This window comes from Benincasa hispida, chromosome 1 (assembly GCF_027475165.1).
Source record: "Benincasa hispida cultivar pf3 chromosome 1, pf3_genome.v1.1, whole genome shotgun sequence".
Taxonomy (NCBI): Eukaryota; Viridiplantae; Streptophyta; class Magnoliopsida; order Cucurbitales; family Cucurbitaceae; genus Benincasa; species Benincasa hispida.
In genome coordinates, this window is record NC_143478.1 from 98,422,021 (window position 1) to 98,444,063 (window position 22,043).

Below are 22,043 nucleotides of genomic sequence, written 5' to 3' on the forward strand. Positions count from 1 at the left end.
AAGGTACGCTGAATAATGAGGCTGTGATTCAAGCAGCGGTTGACCGCTATCTCCGAACCATCATCCCAGGTGGTGGAATAGCTCCAACGTCCCAACTGAACACTATTGATCGGATTCTTCCAACCGAACAGCAGGTGGTGGTGGGAGGTCACGCCTTCCAGCCGACGCACGCGATCGGGTCACAACCAATCGGACCCTCGGCTTCGCACACAACCGCCTCCGCCTCACACGTTCTCCAGCCCGCGCACGCGATCGGTCTACATCCGGTAGGTATCTCGGCGTCGCACAGAATCGCGTCTTCATCAGACGATCATGGGCTCGTTCCAGCTGCCGGGTCGGGTCAGATCGGCACGATTTCTTCCGCTTCGCAGCCGATCGCCGAGCCGTTCGTCCAATACCCACCATCACAGTAGTCTGGGAGCAGCACTGGTCACGGGTTGCCGAACTTTGCCGCTGGTGGAGTTCCGGCAGTAGCTTCTTCACAGTATCATGGTGGACCGCCTCTTCCTCATGTATATCCGGTTCAGCCCCAGTTTCGAATGGGTGAGTCCATTGAAGAAAATCCCATGGTATTTAGACAGGAAAATTCTAGATCTGAATCTCATGGCGAACTCCAACAACAATTAGCTAGTCTTCAGCAACAGATGGTCGCCCTGGGAGCCCGATTGAATGGCCATGGTTCTTCCCCGATGTATTCAGAAAATACGGTATCAATGTTTCCTACTCCAACTTCTAATCTTTTATCTAGAACAATTGGAAATTCTGCAGGAATGATCACGGGAGAGAAGTTGAATGGGCAAAATTACTTCTCTTGGTCCCAAACCATTAAAATGGTTCTTGAGGGACGCCATAAGTTTGGATATTTAACTGGAGAGATACCACGATCGAATCTTGGGGATCCTCAAGAGCGTGTCTGGAAGGTAGAGGATTCTTTGCTCCGCTCAATGTTAATTAGTAGTATGGAACCACAAATCGGGAAACCCTTACTCTATTCAGCCACTGCCCGAGATATTTGGGATGCAGTCCGAAGGTTATATTCGAGGCGTCAGAACGCATCCTGCCTGTATACTCTACGTAAACAGGTTCACGAATGAAAACAAGGGAGCATGGATGTAACGTCATACTTCAGCAAGATGTCATTGTTATGGCAAGAAATGGATCTATGTCGGGAGATCATCTGGACCTGCCCACAAGATGGAATTCAATACTCCAAGATAGAAGAGGTTGAGCGTGTGTATGATTTTCTTGCTGGGCTACACCCCAAATTTGATACAGTTCGCAGTAGAATACTGAGGCAGAAACCAATTCCATCTCTCATGGAGGTATGTTCAGAAGTTAGATTGGAAGAAGATAGATCGAGTGCAATGAATGGGCCAAGTGTTACTACTATAGAGTCAGCTGCCTTCGGGGTGAAGTCCGCTGGAGCTGATGGTGACAAGCAGAATAGTAAAACAACCCCAGTTTGTGAGCATTGTAAAAAACAGTGGCATACGAAGGATTAGTGCTGGAATTTGCATGGTCGTCCTCCAAATGGTAAACGTCGACCTCCGAATGACAAGTCGAAATCTGGTCGTGCTCTAGTGGGTGAATCAGTTGAGGGGACTGCACAACCTCAGGCACACTTGACTAATCCTGGGGATTCAGGTACCGTAGGAATCGGAACAGTTGCTCAATCAGGTAACCATCAATCCTTGAGTTTCCTTGCTGAGGGGAATGAGTTATGGATTCTAGATTCAAGAGCAACTGATCACTTGACTGGCTCATCCGACCGATTTCTCTTATACTATCCAAGTGCTAGAAATGAGAGGATTCGAATTGCGGATGGGTCCTTCGCTCCTGTTGCTGGAAAAGGCAGACTGTCACCATTTCATGGATTAACTCTGCAAAATGTCTTACATGTGCCCAAAATTTCTTACAATTTATTATCAATAAGCAAAATAACAAAAGATTTGAACTGTAGAGTTGTCTTCTCACTAGATACTGCTTTGTTTCAGGACTTGAGCTCGGGGAGGACGATTGGCACTGCCCGATATGACAGAGGCCTATATTTCCTTTCTACAGATGTTTCCTCCAGAAGCTTGTTTAGGACTAGTCTTTTATCTTCATTTGCTATATCTGAAACAGATTATTTATTGTGGCATTTTCGTCTTGGACATCCTAGTTTTCAATATATGCGGTATTTGTTTCCTCATTTATTCCATAATGTGAATGTTTCTTCATTATCTTGTGATGTCTGTATACGTGCTAAACAACCTCGCGTGTCATTTGTTTCTCAACCCTATAAGCCTACCCAGTCTTTCCACCTGGTTCATAGTGATGTTTGGGGTCCCTCGAGCATCACTACCCCGTCTGGTAAACGGTAGTTTGTAACTTTCATTGATGACCATACCCGACTTACATGGGTATATCTCCTTGCTGATAAGTCCGAGGTTTTATCTACCTTCAAACAGTTCTATACCACTGTATTAACACAGTTTAACACAAAGATTGTCATTCTCCGAAGTGACAATGGTCGTGAATTTGTCAACCACACCTTCCAGGAATTCCTAGTGTCAAAAGGGTCATCCATCAAAACTCGTGTGCCTATACTCCACAACAAAATGGGGTAGCTGAACGGAAAAATCGCCATCTTATTGAAGTTGCTCGTTCCTTGATAATTCCAGCGTCTTTTCCTTCGTACCTATGGGGAGATACGATTCTTACCGCAGCTCATCTAATTATAGAATGCCTTCCCGAGTTCTAAAGTTTCAAACCCCTCTTGAGTGCTTCAAAGAGTCATATCAGTCTACCCGTCTTATTCCTGAGGTTCCTCTTCGTGTGTTTGGGTGTACAGCCTTTGTTCATACTCATGGTCCACACCGGACTAAGTTTGCTCCACGAGCTAAAACATGTGTGTTTGTCGGGTATCCCCTTCATCAGTGAGGTTATAAATGCTTTCATCCATCTTCCAGAAAATATTTTGTCACTATGGATGTCACATTCCTTGAAGACAAACCGTTCTTTCCCGTTAGTCATCTTCAGAGGGAGACCACGAATGAAGAGACTAACAATTCCACGTATTCCATACCCATTAGCCTCAACCTTGAGCCTAGTCCCAATATTCAGCTTAGTCCCACTATTCCTGGACCTAGTCTACCTAGTCTTGAACCTAATTCTGCTCCTGTTGTTCCTGTGTCGGTTCTTCCTACTAAATAAGTGCCCTGGATAACGTATTATAGGAGGAATCTCAGAAAGAAAATTCAGGAAACCTCTGGTGTTCCATCGGAAAGTGTCCAAGCGTCAGAACCAGCACAAGTTCAAGATCCCGTTGTTTCAAAGGAGAGTCTTGAAGAAAAGTCTGGGAACATAGAAAATGACGAAATGAGCTCAGAGAAGGTTGAAATGTCAGGAAGGGATGAGATGCTTAAAAATCCTCAAGAGGATGCAGAATTGTCTCAAAAGTCCGATACTGAAGAGAGACAGACAAAAACTGACAACTATGATACTACTCTGGATATGCCAATTGCTCTGAGAAAGGGAACTAGGTCATGTACAAAATACCCTTTGCATAGCTTTCTGACCTATAGTAACTTATCTCCTGTTTTTAAGGCTTTTACTACTCAGCTAGATGCTCTAACAATACCTACCAGTGTACATGCGGCCATGGAAGTTCCCGAATGGAAAGCAGCAGTAATGGAGGAAATGAGAGCTCTTGAGGCAAATAAGACTTGGGAGTTAGTAGCTCTCCCTAGAGGTCACAAAACAGTTGGTTGCAAATGGGTGTTCACAGTGAAGTATAAGTCTGACGGAACACTTGAGAGGTATAAAGCCCGGTTAGTTGCTAAAGGATTCACTCAGACGTATGGGATTGATTATTCAGAAACCTTTTCCCCAGTGGCTAAGTTAAACACGATTCGTGTTCTTCTGTCTATCGCCGTGAATAAATATTGGCCCCTACATCAACTAGATGTAAAGAACGCATTCCTAAATGGTGAGTTGGAAGAGGAAGTTTATATGAGTCCACCTTCAGGTTTTGAAGCTAAGTTTGGGAATCATGTTTGCAAACTCAGGAAGTCTTTATATGGGTTGAAGCAGTCTCCTAGGGCGTGGTTTGACAGGTTCACCGTGTTTGTTAAGTCCCAAGGGTTTGTTCAGGGACATTCTGATCATACCTTGTTTACCAAAAAATCACCCTTAGGAATGATTGTTGTGTTGGTAGTGTATGTTGATGACATCATTCTATCAGGGGATGATACAGCAGAAATTGCTAAGCTAAAACAAAGGATGGCAAGTGAATTTGAAATTAAGGATCTTGGCAGTTTAAGTTATTTTCTAGGGATGGAAGTGGCAAGATCAAAAGCAGGAATATCTATTTCTCAGCGGAAGTACACTATGGACTTGTTAAAAGAAACAGGAATGACCGGATGCAAACCTATTGACACTCCTATTGAGGTCAATAGCAAACTGAAAAATGTTTTGGAAGGAGTTCCTGTGAATAAGGAGAGGTATCAACGCCTAGTAGGAAAACTGATTTACTTGTCTCATACTAGACCTGACATCTCCTATGTTGTGAGTGTAGTAAGTCAGTTCATACAGAGTCCATATGAGGAGCACATGGAAGCTGTGACTCGAATTTTGAGATATTTAAAGTCCACCCCTGGAAAAGGGCTTTGTATTTAGGAAACATGACACACGAAGTATCGAGGCATATACTGACTCAGATTGGGCCGGATCTATGACTGATAGAAGGTCAACCTCAGGGTACTGTACCTTTGTATGGGGAAATTTGGTAACTTGGCGGAGTAAAAAACAGGGTGTAGTGGCCAGAAGTAGTGCTGAGGCAGAGTATAGAGCTATGAATCTGGGAGTGTGTGAAGAAATCTGGTTACAGAAGGTGTTATCTGATCTTCACGAGAGTAGTCCTGGGCCTATGAAGCTGTATTGTGATAATAAGGCTGGCATCAGTATTGCAAATAATCCCGTACAACATGATAGAACCAAACATGTTGAAATTGATAGGCACTTTATTAAAGAAAAGTTAGACCGCGGAGCTATTTGTATTCCCTATGTACCTTCAGTCCAACAGATTGCCGATGTTTTTACGAAAGGGTTATCGAGACAGACGTTTGAAACTTGTATTAGCAAGTTGGGCCTTGCCGATATCTATGCCCCAACTTGAGGGGGAGTGTTGAAATATGTTAAATTAGCCCTAAGGGCATTTTTGTCTTTTTACTATATTTGCTAAATTAGGGTTTCACATTATTCTATTTATATCTAGGGTTGGGTCTATTGTAAATTGGAGATAAAAAATAATATGTTCTTTTCTACCGTGGTTTTTCTTCCCTGAATTAGGGTTTTCCACGTAAACTTCTTGTGTTGTCTTCTTTCCTTATTTCAATATATAGTATTTGAGGTATATAGTTCACGAAATCGTACTATAAGACATGTCCTATATTGTTTTGAATGAGTGCTTTCTTGGCATGTGTCTATAAGTAAATTCACTCGGCCGTACGGCCATTTCAATTGATTGGATCTTAACAATGCATTGAAATCTGAATGGAGATAAATAGAAAATGATAACGAGCATAATCCATTGGTATAAAGGTTCGAATCATTTATCCCCATAATTAATATCTATTACTTTCTTCTAAGAATTAAAATTATTCTTTTTAAAAAAATAAAAATAAAAATTCTAATGAAATTTTCACTACAAGAATTTTGGGCTTTAATATCGGTTAGAAAAAGTGAAACCGGATGTATAATGTCGGTTTTATGTTTTTAAAAAAAGAGGATCTTTAAAGATCCGCTTTTCTTTAAAAAAAAAAAAAAACCCATTCTCCCCCCATTTTTTTTTTCATTTCCCACTCCCTCTCCCCCTCTCCATTTTCTTTTCTAAACCCTATTTTCCTCATCAGCCGCCTCCTCCCTCCCATTACCAGCCATAAGTCATAACATTGTTGTTAACACTTTTAAAACCGAATGAATAACATCGTTATTTTTGTTTTTTAGTTTTTAGATTTTGGTTTTGAGCTAAGAACCGAATGAATAAGTTCAATTTTTGCAATAATAAAATTGATGTGTCAATCTATATTTTCTAAAGAACGAGAAAGCTTTTTTAACGACTTTTACAATAAGTTTTTATTCTCATGCAGAAGTATGACTCTTTAACCTTTTGAAAGACAATTAATCATGCATTCTAGTCCAGATTTAAACTTCACTTTTTTCAAGCCAAAATTTAAATCATACAAGATACTTCAATGGCCAAAAGAATAAAATATATGCTCACGTAACATATGAATAAACTTGCTAATAGTATATTAAGAATAAATTGTTAATTCAACCAAAGATAATTGTCCAATCAACTTAAGAAAAAAGAAAAAGTCTAAAAATTGAGTTCAAATCACTCAATACACCATGGAAACATGAATTCATCCAAGAAAAATTATTAAACAAAAAGTACGTGCAAAGTAAAAGGTAAAGAAAGAACACTCTGTCACGTGTCAATATTTATTTTCATCGTGATATGTTGCAATCTCGAGTCTTAAATCTCTTCTATATTTTTTTTCCTATCAATTTGACATACTTCAATTTTATAGGATCCTAACTGAGTGATGGAACATTAAAGTTCTACCACCTAAACGTTGTCCTTTAGAAGGCTTGGCTACATGATTTTATGAGTTGGTTCTCCTTTGCTCCAAATACTCTTAATTCTCATATTAATCATTCACCACTAATTGTTTCTTATTGGCTTCCTTTTCTTTTGTTATTTTAGTTCTCCGGAGGATGAGGGCATTCACCTATTGCCTAGGCATTCTCAAATTCCATGAGTACATAAATATACATGATAACATTAATGTCAACTGTTATCAATGTCAACTCGCTACATTAGATTTTAACTCAATCAACAACTCACTCTAATAAAGAGAAGCAAATGGTTCAATGGTGGGCTTATGCAGCAACCATCAGGATCCACTCAACTGGGTATGGCGGCTGACTTCATGAAGGGAAGTCATTTGGATGAGGTGAAGCAAATGGTGGAAGATTATCGAAGGCCTTTGGTGAAGCTTGGAGGAGAGACTTACACCATTTCTCAAGTCGTTGTCATTCTCACTCGTGACAACGATGCCATAGTTCAACTGTCCAAATCTTCGAAGGTCGGTGTTAAAGCTAGCAGTGACTGGGTTATGAAAAGCATGAGCAAAGGTATCAACAGTTATGGTATCACTACTGGATTCGGTGCCACTTCTCATAGAAGGACCAATCAAGGTGGAGTTCTTCAGAAGGAGCTTATTCGATTCTTGAAGTCTAGCATCTTTGGAAATGGTCCTGAGTCGAGTAACATTTTACCTCATTCTGCCACAAGAACGGCCATGTTGGTGAGAATCAACACTCTCCTTCAATGCTAGTATGGTATTAGATTCGAGATTTTGGAAGCCATTGCTAATCTCTTGAACCACAACATCACTCCGTGTTTGCCACTTCGAGGAACAATTATAGCTTCGAGTGATTTGGTTCCTTTGTCTTATATTGCAGGGTTACTCATTGGTTGCCAAATTCAAAAGTAATCGGACCCAATGGAGAAACCCTTAATGCAAAGGTTGCTTTTGAACAAGTTGGTATTGATTCTGGGTTCTTTGTATTGTAACCTAAGGAAGGTCTTGCTCTTGTAAATGGCACCACGGTCGGTTCTGGGTTGGCTTCTATTGTTCTATTCGAGGCAAATATTTTGGTTGTTTTGTCTGAAACTCTATTTGTCATTTTCGCCGAGGTGATGCAAGGAAAGCCTAAATTCACCGACCATTTGACCCATAAGTTGAAGCACCACCCTGGTCAAATTGAAGTAGCTGTAATCATGGAGCACATTTTAGATGGAAGCTCCTATATGAAAACTACTAAGAAATTGCATTAAATGGACCCTCTCCAAAAACCCAAACAAGATCGTTATGCTCTTAGAACTTCTCCTCAATGGTTGGGTCCCTTGATTAAAGTGATTTATTTCTCCACGAAGTCGATCGAACGTGAAATTAATTCAGTCAATGACAATCCTTTGATTGATATTTCAAGAAACAAAGCATTATAGGAAGGCAATTTCCAAGGAACACCAATTGGAGTTTCAATGGACAACACTCTTGGCCATTGTAACGATTGGAAAGCTCATGTTTGCGCAATTTTCGGAATTAATCAATGATTTCTACAATAACGGTTTACCTTCTAATCTCTCTGTAAGTAGAAACTCCAGTTTGGATTATGGCTTCAAAGGCTTCGAAATTGCCATGGCTTCATACTGCTCTGAACTTCAATATCTTGCAAATCTAGTGACTAGTCATGTCTAGAGCATTGAGTAGCACAACCAAGATGTTAACTCTCTTGATTTAATTTCCTCGAGAAAAATAGCTGAAGCCATTGATATTCTTAATCTCATGTCTTCCACATTTTTAGTCGCTCTTTGCCAAGCAATTGACTTAAGGCATTTGGAGGAAACCTTGAAGAGCACTGTTAAAAGCACAGTAAGCCAAGTAGCAAAAAAGGTGTTGACCACATCTTCTAATGGCGCACTTCACCTGTCAAGATTTTATGAGAAAAAGCTACTGAAAGTTATTGATAGAGAATATACCTTTACATTCATTGATGATCCATGCAGTACTACTACAAAAATTAAGGCAAGTTTTAGTTGAGCATGCACTTGAAAATGATGGTAATAATGAAGTGAACTCAAAACACTTCAATATTCCAAAAGATTAGTGTGTTTGAAAAAGAATTAATGCCAATTTTACGAAAGGAGCTTGAAAAGATAAGGTTGGAGTATGAGAATGAAAATTCTAAGATTGAAAATAAATTAAGGACTGTAGATCTTATTCATTATATAGATTTGTAAGAGAGTAGTTGGTAACAAGAATGCTAACGAGAAAAAGGTGATATCTTCTAGAGAAGAATGTGAAAAGGTATTTACAACTTTATGTCAAGGAAAAATTGTTATGAGATATATGATAGCATTTGTATCTCATTTTTATTTTCTTATCCGATTCTTTTTAATAATTGATTTCATTTTATGTAATTTTATTGGTATTATATAGTATTTGAGGTATATAGTTCACCAAATCGTACTATAAGACATGTCATATATTGTTTTGAATGAGTGATTTCTTGGCATGTGTCTATAAGTAAATTCACTCGGCCGTACGGCCATTTCAATTGATTGGATCTTAACAATGCATTGAAATCTCAATGGAGATAAATAGAAAATGATAACGAGCATAATCCATTGGTATAAAGGTTCGAATCATTTATCTCCATAATTAATATCTATTACTTCTTTTAAGAATTAAAATTATTCTTTTTATAAAAATAAAAATAAAAATTCTAATGAAATTTTCACTACAAGAATTTTGGGCTTTAATATCGGTTGGAAAAAGTGAAACCGGATGTATAATGTCGGTTTTATGTTTTTAAAAAAAGCGGATCTTTAAAGATCCGCTTTTCTTTAAAAAAAAAAAAAAACCCATTCTCCCCCCATTTTTTTTTTCATTTCCCACTCCCTCTCCCCCTCTCCATTTTCTTTTCTAAACCCTATTTTCCCCATCAGCCGCCTCCTCCCTCCCATTACCAGCCATAAGTCATAACATTGTTGTTAACACTTTTAAAACCGAATGAATAACATCGTTATTTTTGTTTTTTAGTTTTTAGATTTTGGTTTTGAGCTAAGAACCGAATGAATAAGTTCAATTTTCGCAATAATAAAATTGATGTGTCAATCTATATTTTCTAAAGAACGAGAAACTTTTTTAACGACTTTTACAATAAGTTTTTATTCTCATGCAGAAGTATGACTCTTTAACCTTTTGAAAGACAATTAATCATGCATTCTAGTCCAGATTTAAACTTCACTTTTTTCAAGCCAAAATTTAAATCATACAAGATACTTCAATGGCCAAAAGAATAAAATATATGCTCACGTAACATATGAATAAACTTGCTAATAGTATATTAAGAATAAATTGTTAATTCAACCAAAGATAATTGTCCAATCAACTTAAGAAAAAAGAAAAAGTCTAAAAATTGAGTTCAAATCACTCAATACACCATGGAAACATGAATTCATCCAAGAAAAATTATTAAACAAAAAGTACGTGCAAAGTAAAAGGTAAAGAAAGAACACTCTGTCACGTGTCAATATTTATTTTCATCGTGATATGTTGCAATCTCGAGTCTTAAATCTCTTCTATATTTTTTTTCCTATCAATTTGACATACTTCAATTTTATAGGATCCTAACTGAGTGATGGAACATTAAAGTTCTACCACCTAAACGTTGTCCTTTAGAAGGCTTGGCTACATGATTTTATGAGTTGGTTCTCCTTTGCTCCAAATACTCTTAATTCTCATATTAATCATTCACCACTAATTGTTTCTTATTGGCTTCCTTTTCTTTTGTTTTTTTAGTTCTCCGGAGGATGAAGGCATTCACCTGTTGCCTAGGCATTCTCAAATTCCATGAGTATGATAACATTCATGTCAACTCGCTACATTAGATTTTAGTTCAATCAACAATTCACTCTAATAAAGAAAAATAAATGATTCAGTTATAATATCGTGATTCAGTCTCTAATATTTTAAACCTAGCTTGCATATAAAGATTGGCGTGGGAATTCATTGTTGCTTTATTTTGGTACCATGTAAAGTGCAAGTGTACGTTGTCAAGTTTTAGTCTAATGAATTGAATTTGAGCATCGTCTTTAAGATTAAGTTTCTAATTTTGACTAATTACCATAGCTACTTACACGAACTTCTATTTTATTTAGAGAACTTAACCGAAGTGTTTGGTTTATATTAAAATTGCACCTATTCTTACCTAGTGGAAAAAATAATTAGAGAGATGTCTTAGGAAATTGATTTCATGCATTCGATCATAAACTTAACCAATTAAGAAACTACTTTTAACATGCAATAAAAATAAGCCAAAAAATTATTATGCTAATCAACTTTCTTTCGTGAGCTCAGCTAAATCTCTTATTAGTTTGTAAATCAACCTCTTGGTCTATTTTCTACAAACTAATAAGACACATTTAGAACTTCTTTTTACAACTTCTATTAGAACAACCTCGCTCTCATTGCAAATTAATTTTAATAGTCATGCATCCTATAATCTAATCCAAATTTTACTCTCTCGAACTAAAATAATTGAAATCAATAAAAAAATTAATCTTGTCCAAGTTGCACAAATAATTTGTTACAATATAGAAAGCCTCAAAATTAAATCAAGAATAAGAAATATGACTCAAAATATTAAGAATTGAGTTGTCAAAATCACCATATAAAACAACTTGTCTAAAAAACCTAATGGATTATTGTTCAGTTTTTATTGAAATATGGTATGATGCATGTTTGAAAGCCAATGTTGTTGATAGAATGTGTGATATAATTTTTTGGATGAATTAAGTGTATTTCTATCTTTGTCAATCTCTCTCATTCTTTTGTAATTCTTCATTGGCCACCCACTCATAATAAATGTGAGCCTTCATCCTATAATGGAATTAACCTTATGTTTGCTTATATAGTTTTTGTTTAATATCAACTTATTCGTGCAAGGGATTTTCTTATAATGAAAACTTGTTATTTAAATACATGTTTAGAGGTGATTTTAAAATAACTAAAATTACTTTTGTTGTAACGTATGAATTTAGAAGGGATATGAATGAATCGAGATCACATCTTGAGAGAGATCCTTAAGATATGAAAGATGGTTAAGAAAGGCTTAAAACAATTGAAAGTTACTATCTATACCAATCAAGGTACACCTTTTTTTTTTTTTGTGGCTCAATCAACTCCAAAGTTAAGCATGTTTAGCTTTGAGCAATTCTATGTTAGGTGACCTTGATGGAAATTTCCTAGGAAGTATCTGAATGAGGACAAAACATCCTTAAAAGGAATCGTGTTGGTTTTTGGGAATAGTCTTCACTCCATTGAAAATTGGCTTTAACTAAAAACAAGCTTGGTGACCTCATTTCCATAAAATCAATACTAATCGTAACTTTATTTCATATTTAAAATGGATTCTACTAATATTAAATTACCTAAACAACAAGGGGAGTTTGCGGCAGCAAGCAAGCGCTGCAACACTGTCCTGTAGCATTGCAACACTACGAAGAAGTGAGGCACGCAAAAAGACGAGGTGTTGCCTACTCGAGGGCCCTTTAGGGCATGGCGTCATGGCACTGTCCCTAAGGGTCGCGGTGCTACACAATTTCTATGAATATTCATATTCAATTTTAGGTTTAAGGAGGAGAGTTTAGCCAACTTTTAAAGCACTAGGCTCAGTTTTAGGCATTATTGGCCAAAATCCATGAGATTTGTTCATATTTCGAGTTGTAATATTTATTTTGGCACGAGATTCATGTATTGATGAACAACTAAAGGCCCAAACATTGATTTTGAGGTTTGTTGGGCAATTTTCTATGGTTTAATGAGATTTTATTGTATCGTTCTGGAGGTTTTTTTTTTTTTTTTTGTTTATTCTTGCTTTCTATTCTTTGATTGAACTTCTAGGATGAGCTATTAGATTTAATTGACAATTAAATCGTTAACATTTGTATGTTTGTTCGCCCTAAAGGAATTAGATTTCTTGTGGAAGTACGTGAACATCGTACAATTCGAAATTCAATTTGAAGAACTGTAAAATGCAGAGTAACAGACATGCTAGAAAATTACAGGATAAACATTGCAGAAACCTAAGCATGCTTTCTATTGAGAATTTGAGAAAGAGAGAACTTACCCTTGACGGAAAACCTCTTTACACAAATCCTTTTGAAGTGTAACGAACATTGGAACTCTACTTGCCTCTCTATGAACAATGAAAGACTTTCAATAGGGATACCACAAAAAATGATCATCCTCGTTATTCTTTGGGAAAAAAAAAAAAAGGAATCGGATGTGTGGGCTAAAAGATCTTTTTGGTAGAAGGAATTTGCAAGAGAGAATTCTATTGGAGGAAGATAGAGTTTTTACAGTCTGCTATCACTTCTGTGTTCTATGTCCTGTGTTTTCCCAAAACACAGATAATAAAGAAGAGTGAGGAAGACGGAGTTACAATAACTCTCTCTCACGTTCTGTTGAATTAACTCCCCTGTCATAGGAAGTTAACTTTAATTTTAATAATATTATATTATAATTAATATTAATAATATAATATTTATATAATATGGTTAACTAACTATTTGATAGACCATATTATAAGCATTATAATTACATTAAAATGAAACTCTCTCTTATAACCTACAGTTTTAATATGAATTCTATTCACATTAAATTTTATCTTATAGTATTTATATAAATAATATTTGAATCTCATTCAAATATTTATCTCTGGCATATTATATAGTTCTAATTATAAATCATATTTATAATTAACTATATATATTATAACGTATCAATATATATTATATTTTATATTAATCATATTAATATAATTAATTAAATATTCTTATTTAGTTTTCTATTCCTAAAAACTCAAGCCTAGCTCATTTGTTACCCTTTGTTCTTTGGTTTTCAATAATAATGTAATGACAACCCCCAGTAATATTTTTTATTTTTTATTTTTTTATTTCAAACATGATAGGGCAAGAAAAGATTTCAAACGATATAAAACTGAGACTAAACTATCCAAAATATCTCTAAATTTTTTACTTTGACTAAAATGTATCCTTAAATTATCGAAAGTTTAAAAAGCACTCTTAAACTTTCAAAAAGAGTTAAAAAAAAATATCCTTATTGTTAAATTTAGATAGAAATCATCAGTATTTATGGTTAAAAATACCCATGCACAAAAATACTCTCAAACTTTCAAAAAATAATTAAAAAATACATTTACCATTATTTTTTCTTTATTGTCTCCTCTCTCTTCTTCAATACCCTCGTTCTCTCTTTCTTTTCTTTTCTTTTCTTTTTTTAATTGTTTGACATTTGTTTATCGAAAAAAAATAGAAATAATAAAAGTACTAATTTAAATTAATGTATATAGATTATACTAAGAAGAAAAAGAATAATAGAAGCAACAAGAGATCTTAGAACTTAAATATTTTAGTAAGGTTGGTCTATCTTGCTATTTATGATTTTGGTATATTTTAAGGGGAGATTTTTATTTGGAATATTGTAAGGTTTTTGTGAGATTTTATGGTTTACCTTAAAATTTTGGTTGTTGAGAAAATTTGTATAAAAATTAGATAAATAGGGAAAAACAATGAGAGTATATATATTTGGAAAAAAAAAAAAAAAAGGACATCTATATCATTTGTTTTAAAATTGATTTTTTTTCAAACTCAAGAATAAAAAAAATAGAATTAGTTTTTAAGCATAATTTTTTATCTTCTTTAAAGTTTAAGGATACTTTTTATGCTTTTGAAAATCTAGGAGTATTTTTGAAGCATAATATTAACCGTTTTCATCCAAAATTAATTGTACGGTATTTTCGGACTCTTAAATTTAAGCGTATTTTATAAATTTTCAAAAGTTTGAGGAATATTTTTAAACCAAATAAAAAATTGAAAGGACACTTTTTATAATTCAATAATAAATGAGTAGAAATTGGTAGAATAAGATAAGGAAGGAAATGTTTTAATTATTTTGATAAAAATTTTGGTCTTCCAAGGCCAACAAAGACCAACAACGCCCAAACCAGCCGCCAAAAGAAGTCTATAATATTAAAACTGTATTTTTGACCATTGAAAAAAATGAGAGAATTAAAATATATAAATAATTTCCCAACCACCAATTATATTTGCTTCCTTGTTAGTGGTGTGCTGTTTCCACCAATTTTCCTTCACCTAACACACAATCACACACCAAAGCTTTTCCTATTTAAGGTGCTTCCCACTCGGACTCTCACTAAAACACTCATTTTTACTCGATTCTTCTCTTCATTATTATTTCATTCTTTCTATTCTCTCCCTTTTGGTCCATTCTTTTCCTTCTTCATATCGCCATGGCTCGCCAAAATGGTTCATTAGAGAACTTCTGCACAATCGGTCAGGATCCACTCAACTGGGGTGTGGCAGCTGAGTCCATGAAGGGAAGTCATTTGGATGAGGTGAAGCGAATGGTGGAAGAGTATCGCAAGCCTTTGGTGAAGCTTGGAGGACAAACTCTCACCATTTCTCAAGTCGCCGCCATTGCCACTCGTGATAACGATGTCATCGTAGAACTCGCCGAGTCTGCTAGGGCTGGTGTCAAAGCTAGTAGTGATTGGGTCATGGAAAGCATGAGCAAAGGCACTGATAGTTATGGTGTCACTACTGGGTTTGGTGCCACTTCTCATAGAAGAACCAATCAAGGTGGGGCTCTTCAGAAGGAGTTGATTCGGTTTTTGAATTCTGGTATCTTTGGGAATGGCAGTGAGTCAAGTCATACATTACCTCACTCTGCCACGAGAGCAGCCATGTTGGTGAGAATCAACACTCTCCTTCAAGGCTATTCCGGCATTAGATTCGAGATTTTGGAAGCAATTGCTAATCTCTTGAACCACAACGTCACTCCGTGTTTGCCACTTCGAGGAACAATTACAGCTTCTGGAGATTTGGTTCCTTTATCTTATATTGCAGGGTTGCTCACCGGTCGTCACAATTCGAAAGCTATCGGACCTAATGGAGAAACCCTTGATGCAAAGGCTGCTTTTGAACAAGCTAGTATTGATTCTGGGTTTTTTGAGTTGCAGCCTAAGGAAGGTCTTGCTCTTGTCAATGGCACTGCTGTCGGTTCTGGATTGGCTTCCATCGTTCTCTTTGAGGCAAATATTTTGGCTGTTTTGTCTGAAATTCTATCTGCCATTTTTGCTGAGGTAATGCAAGGAAAGCCTGAATTCACAGATTATTTGACCCATAAGTTGAAGCACCACCCTGGTCAAATTGAAGCAGCTGCAATCATGGAGCATATTTTAGATGGAAGCTCCTACATGAAAACTGCTAAGAAATTGCATGAAATGGATCCTCTCCAAAAGCCCAAACAAGATCGTTATGCTCTTAGAACTTCTCCTCAATGGTTGGGTCCCTTGATTGAAGTGATTCGTTTCTCCACGAAGTCGATCGAACGTGAAATTAATTCAGTCAATGACAACCCTTTGATTGATGTTTCAAGAAACAAGGCATTACATGGAGGAAATTTCCAAGGAACACCGATTGGAGTTTCAATGGACAACACTCGTTTGGCCATTGCATCAATTGGAAAGCTCATGTTTGCGCAATTTTCAGAATTAGTCAATGATTTCTACAATAATGGTTTGCCTTCTAATCTCTCTGCAAGTAGAAACCCTAGTTTGGATTACGGCTTCAAAGGTGCTGAAATTGCCATGGCTTCGTACTGCTCTGAACTTCAATATCTTGCAAATCCAGTGACTACTCATGTCCAGAGCGCTGAGCAGCACAACCAAGATGTTAACTCTCTTGGTTTAATTTCCTCAAGAAAAACAGCTGAAGCCATTGATATTCTTAAACTCATGTCTTCCACATTTTTAGTTGCTCTTTGCCAAGCAATTGACTTGAGGCATTTGGAGGAGAACTTGAAGAGCACCGTAAAAAGCACAGTTAGCCAAGTAGCAAAAAAATTGTTGACTACATCTTCTAATGGCACACTTCACCCATCAAGATTTTGTGAGAAGGATTTGCTCAAAGTTGTTGACCGAGAATACACTTTTGCATACATCGATGATCCATGCAGTGCTACTTACCCGCTCATGCAAAAGCTGAGACAAATTCTCGTTGAGCGTGCACTTGAAAATGATGATAACGAAATGAATGCAAACACTTCAATCTTCCAAAAGATTGGTGCTTTCGAAGAGGAATTGAAGGAAATTTTACCGAAAGAGGTTGAAAACGTACGACTAGCATATGAGAGCGGAAATTCTAAAATTAAAAATCAGATCAAGGATTGCAGATCCTACCCATTATACAAATTTGTGAGAGAGGAGTTAGGAACACGATTGCTAACTGGCGAAAAGGTGATATCTCCAGGAGAAGAGTGCGAGAAGGTATTTACAGCTTTATGTCAAGGAAAAATGATCGACTCTATCTTTGAATGCTTGAAGGAGTGGAATGGAGCACCAATTCCTATTTGCTAATAGTCTAATTCTTATATGATTCGTTGAATTGGCCGATGTACTTCAAATGGTTGAAAGATGTAATAACATTTGTATTCGCCTTTTTTTTTTTAATAAAAAACTTTTAAATCATTTTTAATCACAACTGATACCATCTTATCGATGATCCAAGGCACGTGTTTGTAGTAAAACCCTTCAAAACAATTTATAGTTCGCGGCCAAATTATCTCCCTGTGTAACTTTTATTTTTTACATAATCCCTGTAGTATATTTCAACTTCATTTGAAGTTTGTTTGAAAAAAATTCAAAGATCAACTAATAATTACAAAATGATCGTGGCATATAATTTAAGCCAGACTAAAAATTTTGGGCAATAATTGAAAATTGATGGACGTTGTTATAATTAGTTAATGAAATTTTCATTGTGACTTAATTATACTATTACTAACCATTTTTAATCACAATTTTTATATAGTAAAACAATATTTAGATGTCTATTATAAATATATATGTAAATATTGATACGAGAGTAGAAATTTAAAACAGAAATGAAAAAAATAATATAAAGTTTAAGAATATTTTGAGGTGAAATGATGCGAAAATTATGAAAGTTTTGGATGGTAAAGAAAAAAGAACTCACATCCATTCATTTTAAGATGAAATGATGTGAAAATTTAATCAAAAAAAGTTTGAATGAGATTAAAATAAATATAGGTTTTTTTTGTGTTTTCTTCAAATTCAATTTATTTAGAAATGAAAGTCTTGGGCCAAAAATAAAGCTAAAGATTGAGAAAAGTTGAAAACTAGAAAAAAGTAGCACATAAAAAGGATTAATCATTTGTTTAAAATGACATTGGTGTGCGAAATTAAAGAATTGTGTGTAATCAAGACCATAAAATTTAATAAACTTGGATTGAGCTAACGTAGTTAATTTAAAAAAATAGAAAATTTTCCATATGTCAAAATTTCATCGAAATGGGGGAAATTGGAATATTCTCAAAATTTCGAAATTTCTCGAAATTAGGGGAGAAACAAAATTTCCACATCAAACTTTCGAGCCCTTCGATAACTCGATGGAAATTTTAAACCATGGATCGCAGATGGATTTAATCTAAAAATCATCCCACTACACCTGAGAATAAGTCTCGTCTATACGATTACGTTTAAAAATCATCCATGCATTAATTATCAAACATTTGTATACTTCTTTTGATGTCGGTTTTACAAAATGGATTATTAGAGTAATTGCGTGTGCGATTCTCGAAGAAAATTTTAACTTATTGTCTAAATATTTGATTATTTATGAAAGTTTAGGGATTTAATTTATATTGTTATAATCAAATTTTACACGAGATTTTCCAGATGAAACATTATCATTGGTGTAATTTGATACACTTATTTCAAGTTTGAAATTGATACAATTATTTGTTGAGAGGTTGAAATTGATACAACCTTTAAAATTTATGAGGGTATAAATTAATATATTTTTTAAAAAAAATATACCGACACTGATGTTAGTAATATACCAAAAGGTCTAGTATATCAATTTTATTTATTGATATATTAATGAAAAATACTTGGATGCAATTGGGTTGCATCCAATTAAAAAGTGTCACGTGGTATTTTTTTTTTTTTTTTTTTAAACGGTTAAAAATAACTATTTTTCTTGTATATATGAGAAGGGATAACATGAAGATTAGACGTAGGTCTGCACCTTGTATATTAATTTGCATGGACACACTTGTTTGAAGGTTATTTTGTATTTTTCTCAATGTGTAGACACACTTACAATTTCTCATATTGATGGTTAGGTTAATAAATAATCACCCACCTCTATATAAATTAATCGAAATTATAGTAACAATAAAATTAAATCTTCATTATAATACAAATTAAAATAGAAATGCAAATCAGTTAAAAGGTTTAGGTCACCAACCCCATCTCTTTCCCTCTCATATTTGTCATATTTTTGAAAGTGATGATATAATTTTGTATAGTATTGAATGGGTTAAATTAATTAAACTTATGAGGATGTTCAAGGAAGGTGCTTCAATCATACTCCGCATTTCCACCACCATACATGCATTTTATTTAACTAACAAACAAAAATATTGGACTTTCACCAAATTCTTCAACTAAACAAAACAAAACGTTCACACATGGAAATCATACTCTCAAATAAAGAAATAAAAATTAACAATGCATTTTGTGGTAGGTTTTGGAATGCCTTCTTCACCTAATCTTCTACTTGCATGAACAAAAATAATTATCTTTTCTTATTTTTATTTAAACACTATTTTCTATTTAAAAGTTTATATCTATTGCATATTTTGGTTGCTACCCAAAGTTCTCTTTTCTAAAATTTTACATTATCAATCCATGAATAAATAGTTTAATAAAAATTAAAGTTGACATAGATATACCATTTGTTTGATCATTTGATGGAAAAATGTGATAAATGTTTGAAACTATTATGCTAGGTTAAAATTTAGGTCTTCTGAACCTATTTAGAATTTTGTTAAATAATTAATTGAAAATTTATTTGCACTACAAGAATTTGGGTTAATTCCGACGCTGGAGGCCGTTAGTAGATGCTCAAAAGACCGTCGGGACAACCTTTCCCCGACGGTTGGGAAGTCGTCAACAAGACCGTCGTGGAAACTTTTCCTCATGGTTTGGAAGCTCTGCGTAGGGAAAAATAATTATCTCGACGGATAAGGATGGGCCTTTTACCTTGACCCTGAAAAAAGCCGTCGGGAGAAAGAGACAACCCCCTGTTGGATTTTATGTCCTAAAACTCATGATTTGTAAACATTAGAACTTATTCTGAGAATTCAATAAAGTTGTTATTGAATATATTGTTTTTAGAAATCCAATAAACCTAAGTCCCTTGACTATTATATGAGTATTTGAACTTTATGTGGAGACATACAAGTGGATCAGGTTCAAGTAAATAGTCAAAATGATCTATAGTATATGAATAAAGTTGGGTACCTTATTCTAGTAATACTATTGGATGTGACCTACTATGTAGTTGTTACAAAGAGTGGTAAAGTGCTACAAACGAAGTGATCCTAATTCGTTCATGTTGGGACATGAGGAGTGGGGTTGTCCTGTGCAAATAAGTTTTGTACAAAATCGGACCACGAAACCAGTCACTCTTACTTTATAATGTTGTTTACTGTTTAAGACCGACTATTTCAAAGCGATGACCTAGGTAACTTGACCTTAATCCTGAGCTAACTATGAACTCCTGTTTATTCGGGATTATCCTTTGATCTGCAAACGGTGAGAGTAGACCAACTACCTCTGCTCAATAAGCTTACCATTTTAAAGATAAGCCCGGATGAATAGCTGGAACATAAGGTGCAAGAGGGAATTCACTCCTACCCGATTAGGGTTAGTAGAGAGGTTGTTCCCTTCAAGTGCTGATTCTAGGTCTTGAACAAGAGGCCTCACCTTCTCATTGCCCCGAGAAGGATTCAATTTGTTGATTTGATCACAAATCAATTGTTCATTATGGGATCAGTAGGACTTAAGGAACAAAAGGTAATTTCAGGGGTAAAACAGAGATTCGATTATGGTGTCACTAGTGGTTTCGGTGCCACTTCTCATAGAAGGACCAATCAAGGTGGAGCTCTTTAGAAGGAGCTTATTCGATTCTTGAATTCTAGCATCTTTGGAAATTGTGCTGAGTCGAGTCACATTTTACCTCATTCTGCCACAAGAGCGGCCATGTTGGTGAGAATCAACACTCTCCTTCAAGGCTACTCCGGTATTAGATTCGAGATTTTGGAAGACATTGCTATTCTCTTGAAGCACAACGTCACTCTCGGTTTGCCACTTCAAGGAATAATTACAGCTTCTAGGGATTTGGTTCCTTTATCTTATATTGTAAGGTTGCTCACCAGTCGTCACAATTCGAAAGTTATCGGACCCAATGGAGAAACCCTTAAAGGCTGCTTTTGAACAAGCTAATATTGATTTTGGATTTTTTGAGTTGCAGCTTGAGGAAGGTCTTGCTCTTGTCAATGGCACTGATATTGGTTCTAGATTGGCTTCCTTCGTTCTCTTTGAGGTAAATATTTTGATTGTTTTGTCTAAAATTTTATCTGCCATTTTTGCTAAGGTGATGCAAGGAAAGCCTAACTTCATTGATTATTTGACCCATAAGTTGAAGCACCACCCTGGTCAAATTGAAGCACCTACAATCATAGAGCACATTTTAGATGGAAGCTCCTACAAGAAAACTGCTAAGAAATTTCATGAAATAGATCCTCTCCAAAAGCCCAAAAAAATTGTTTGTGTCTCTGTCATCATGGGCGTTCTTTCGTTGGTTGGTCATCGTCGTGAGCGTTCTTCTGGTGGTTAGTCATCTCGTGGGCATTCTTCCAGTGGAGTTAAGCTCATCTTGGATCTGTAGATTTAGTTGAGTTCTTCCGATGGGTCAGTGGTGGAGTTCTTCTGGTGGGTCAATCGAGTTCAACTCGTTATCCGTCCATTCATTTTATTTTTATTCTAATGATTAAGCTTCTTAAAATTTTGAAATGTTGGAATTAAATTAGTTGAAGAATATATACAGGGTTTGTAGTCTTGCTTGGTGTGGTTCACGTGTATATCAAAATCATTTTCTTTCAATTATATATAAACTAATTTGGTCTTACTTGGTTGACTAAGCTTGATTGGTGTCGCTCAAGTGTTATTTCATTCATTTTATTTTTATTCTAATAATTAAGCTTCTTGAGATTTGTTAATGTTGGAATGAAATTAGTTAAAAAATATGTACTTGGTTGATAGTCCTACTTGGTGTGGTTCAAGAGTATATTAGAACCAATTTGTTAATGTTTTAGGTCTTATTGTTGATTATGGTTAAATTTACAAGCTTAAGGTTACATAATTTTTCCTTGTTATTGTTTCTCTTTTTTGTACGTTAAGTTGCATATTTTACAATCATGATAAGTCATGAATGAAAATGAATAAAATGT

The 22,043-nt window shown here is 35.3% G+C and overlaps 1 protein-coding gene and 2 pseudogenes across 2 annotated transcripts; all 3 read left to right on the plus strand.

Annotated features, from left to right (window-relative positions):
• Positions 1–1,106: 1,106 nt before the first annotated feature.
• On the plus strand, positions 1,107–10,473 carry LOC150038899 (phenylalanine ammonia-lyase-like; annotated as a pseudogene).
• A 4,390-nt stretch (positions 10,474–14,863) lies between these two features.
• On the plus strand, positions 14,864–17,203 carry LOC150038900 (phenylalanine ammonia-lyase-like). The gene has a single exon (XM_090307821.1). The coding sequence runs from the start codon at positions 14,953–14,955 to the stop codon at positions 17,077–17,079; it is 2,127 nt and encodes a 708-aa protein (XP_090163947.1). The 5' UTR covers positions 14,864–14,952; the 3' UTR covers positions 17,080–17,203.
• Positions 17,204–18,679: 1,476 nt separating this feature from the next.
• On the plus strand, positions 18,680–21,430 carry LOC150038901 (phenylalanine ammonia-lyase 1-like; annotated as a pseudogene). Its single transcript, XR_016530261.1, has one exon. The product of XR_016530261.1 is annotated as a phenylalanine ammonia-lyase 1-like (transcript).
• The last annotated feature ends 613 nt before the right edge of the window (positions 21,431–22,043 follow it).

Coding starts and splice junctions, on each gene's coding strand:
- LOC150038900 (XM_090307821.1), top strand. CDS start 14,953: ATGGCTCGCCAAAATGGTTCATTAGAGAACTTCTGCACAATCGGTCAG.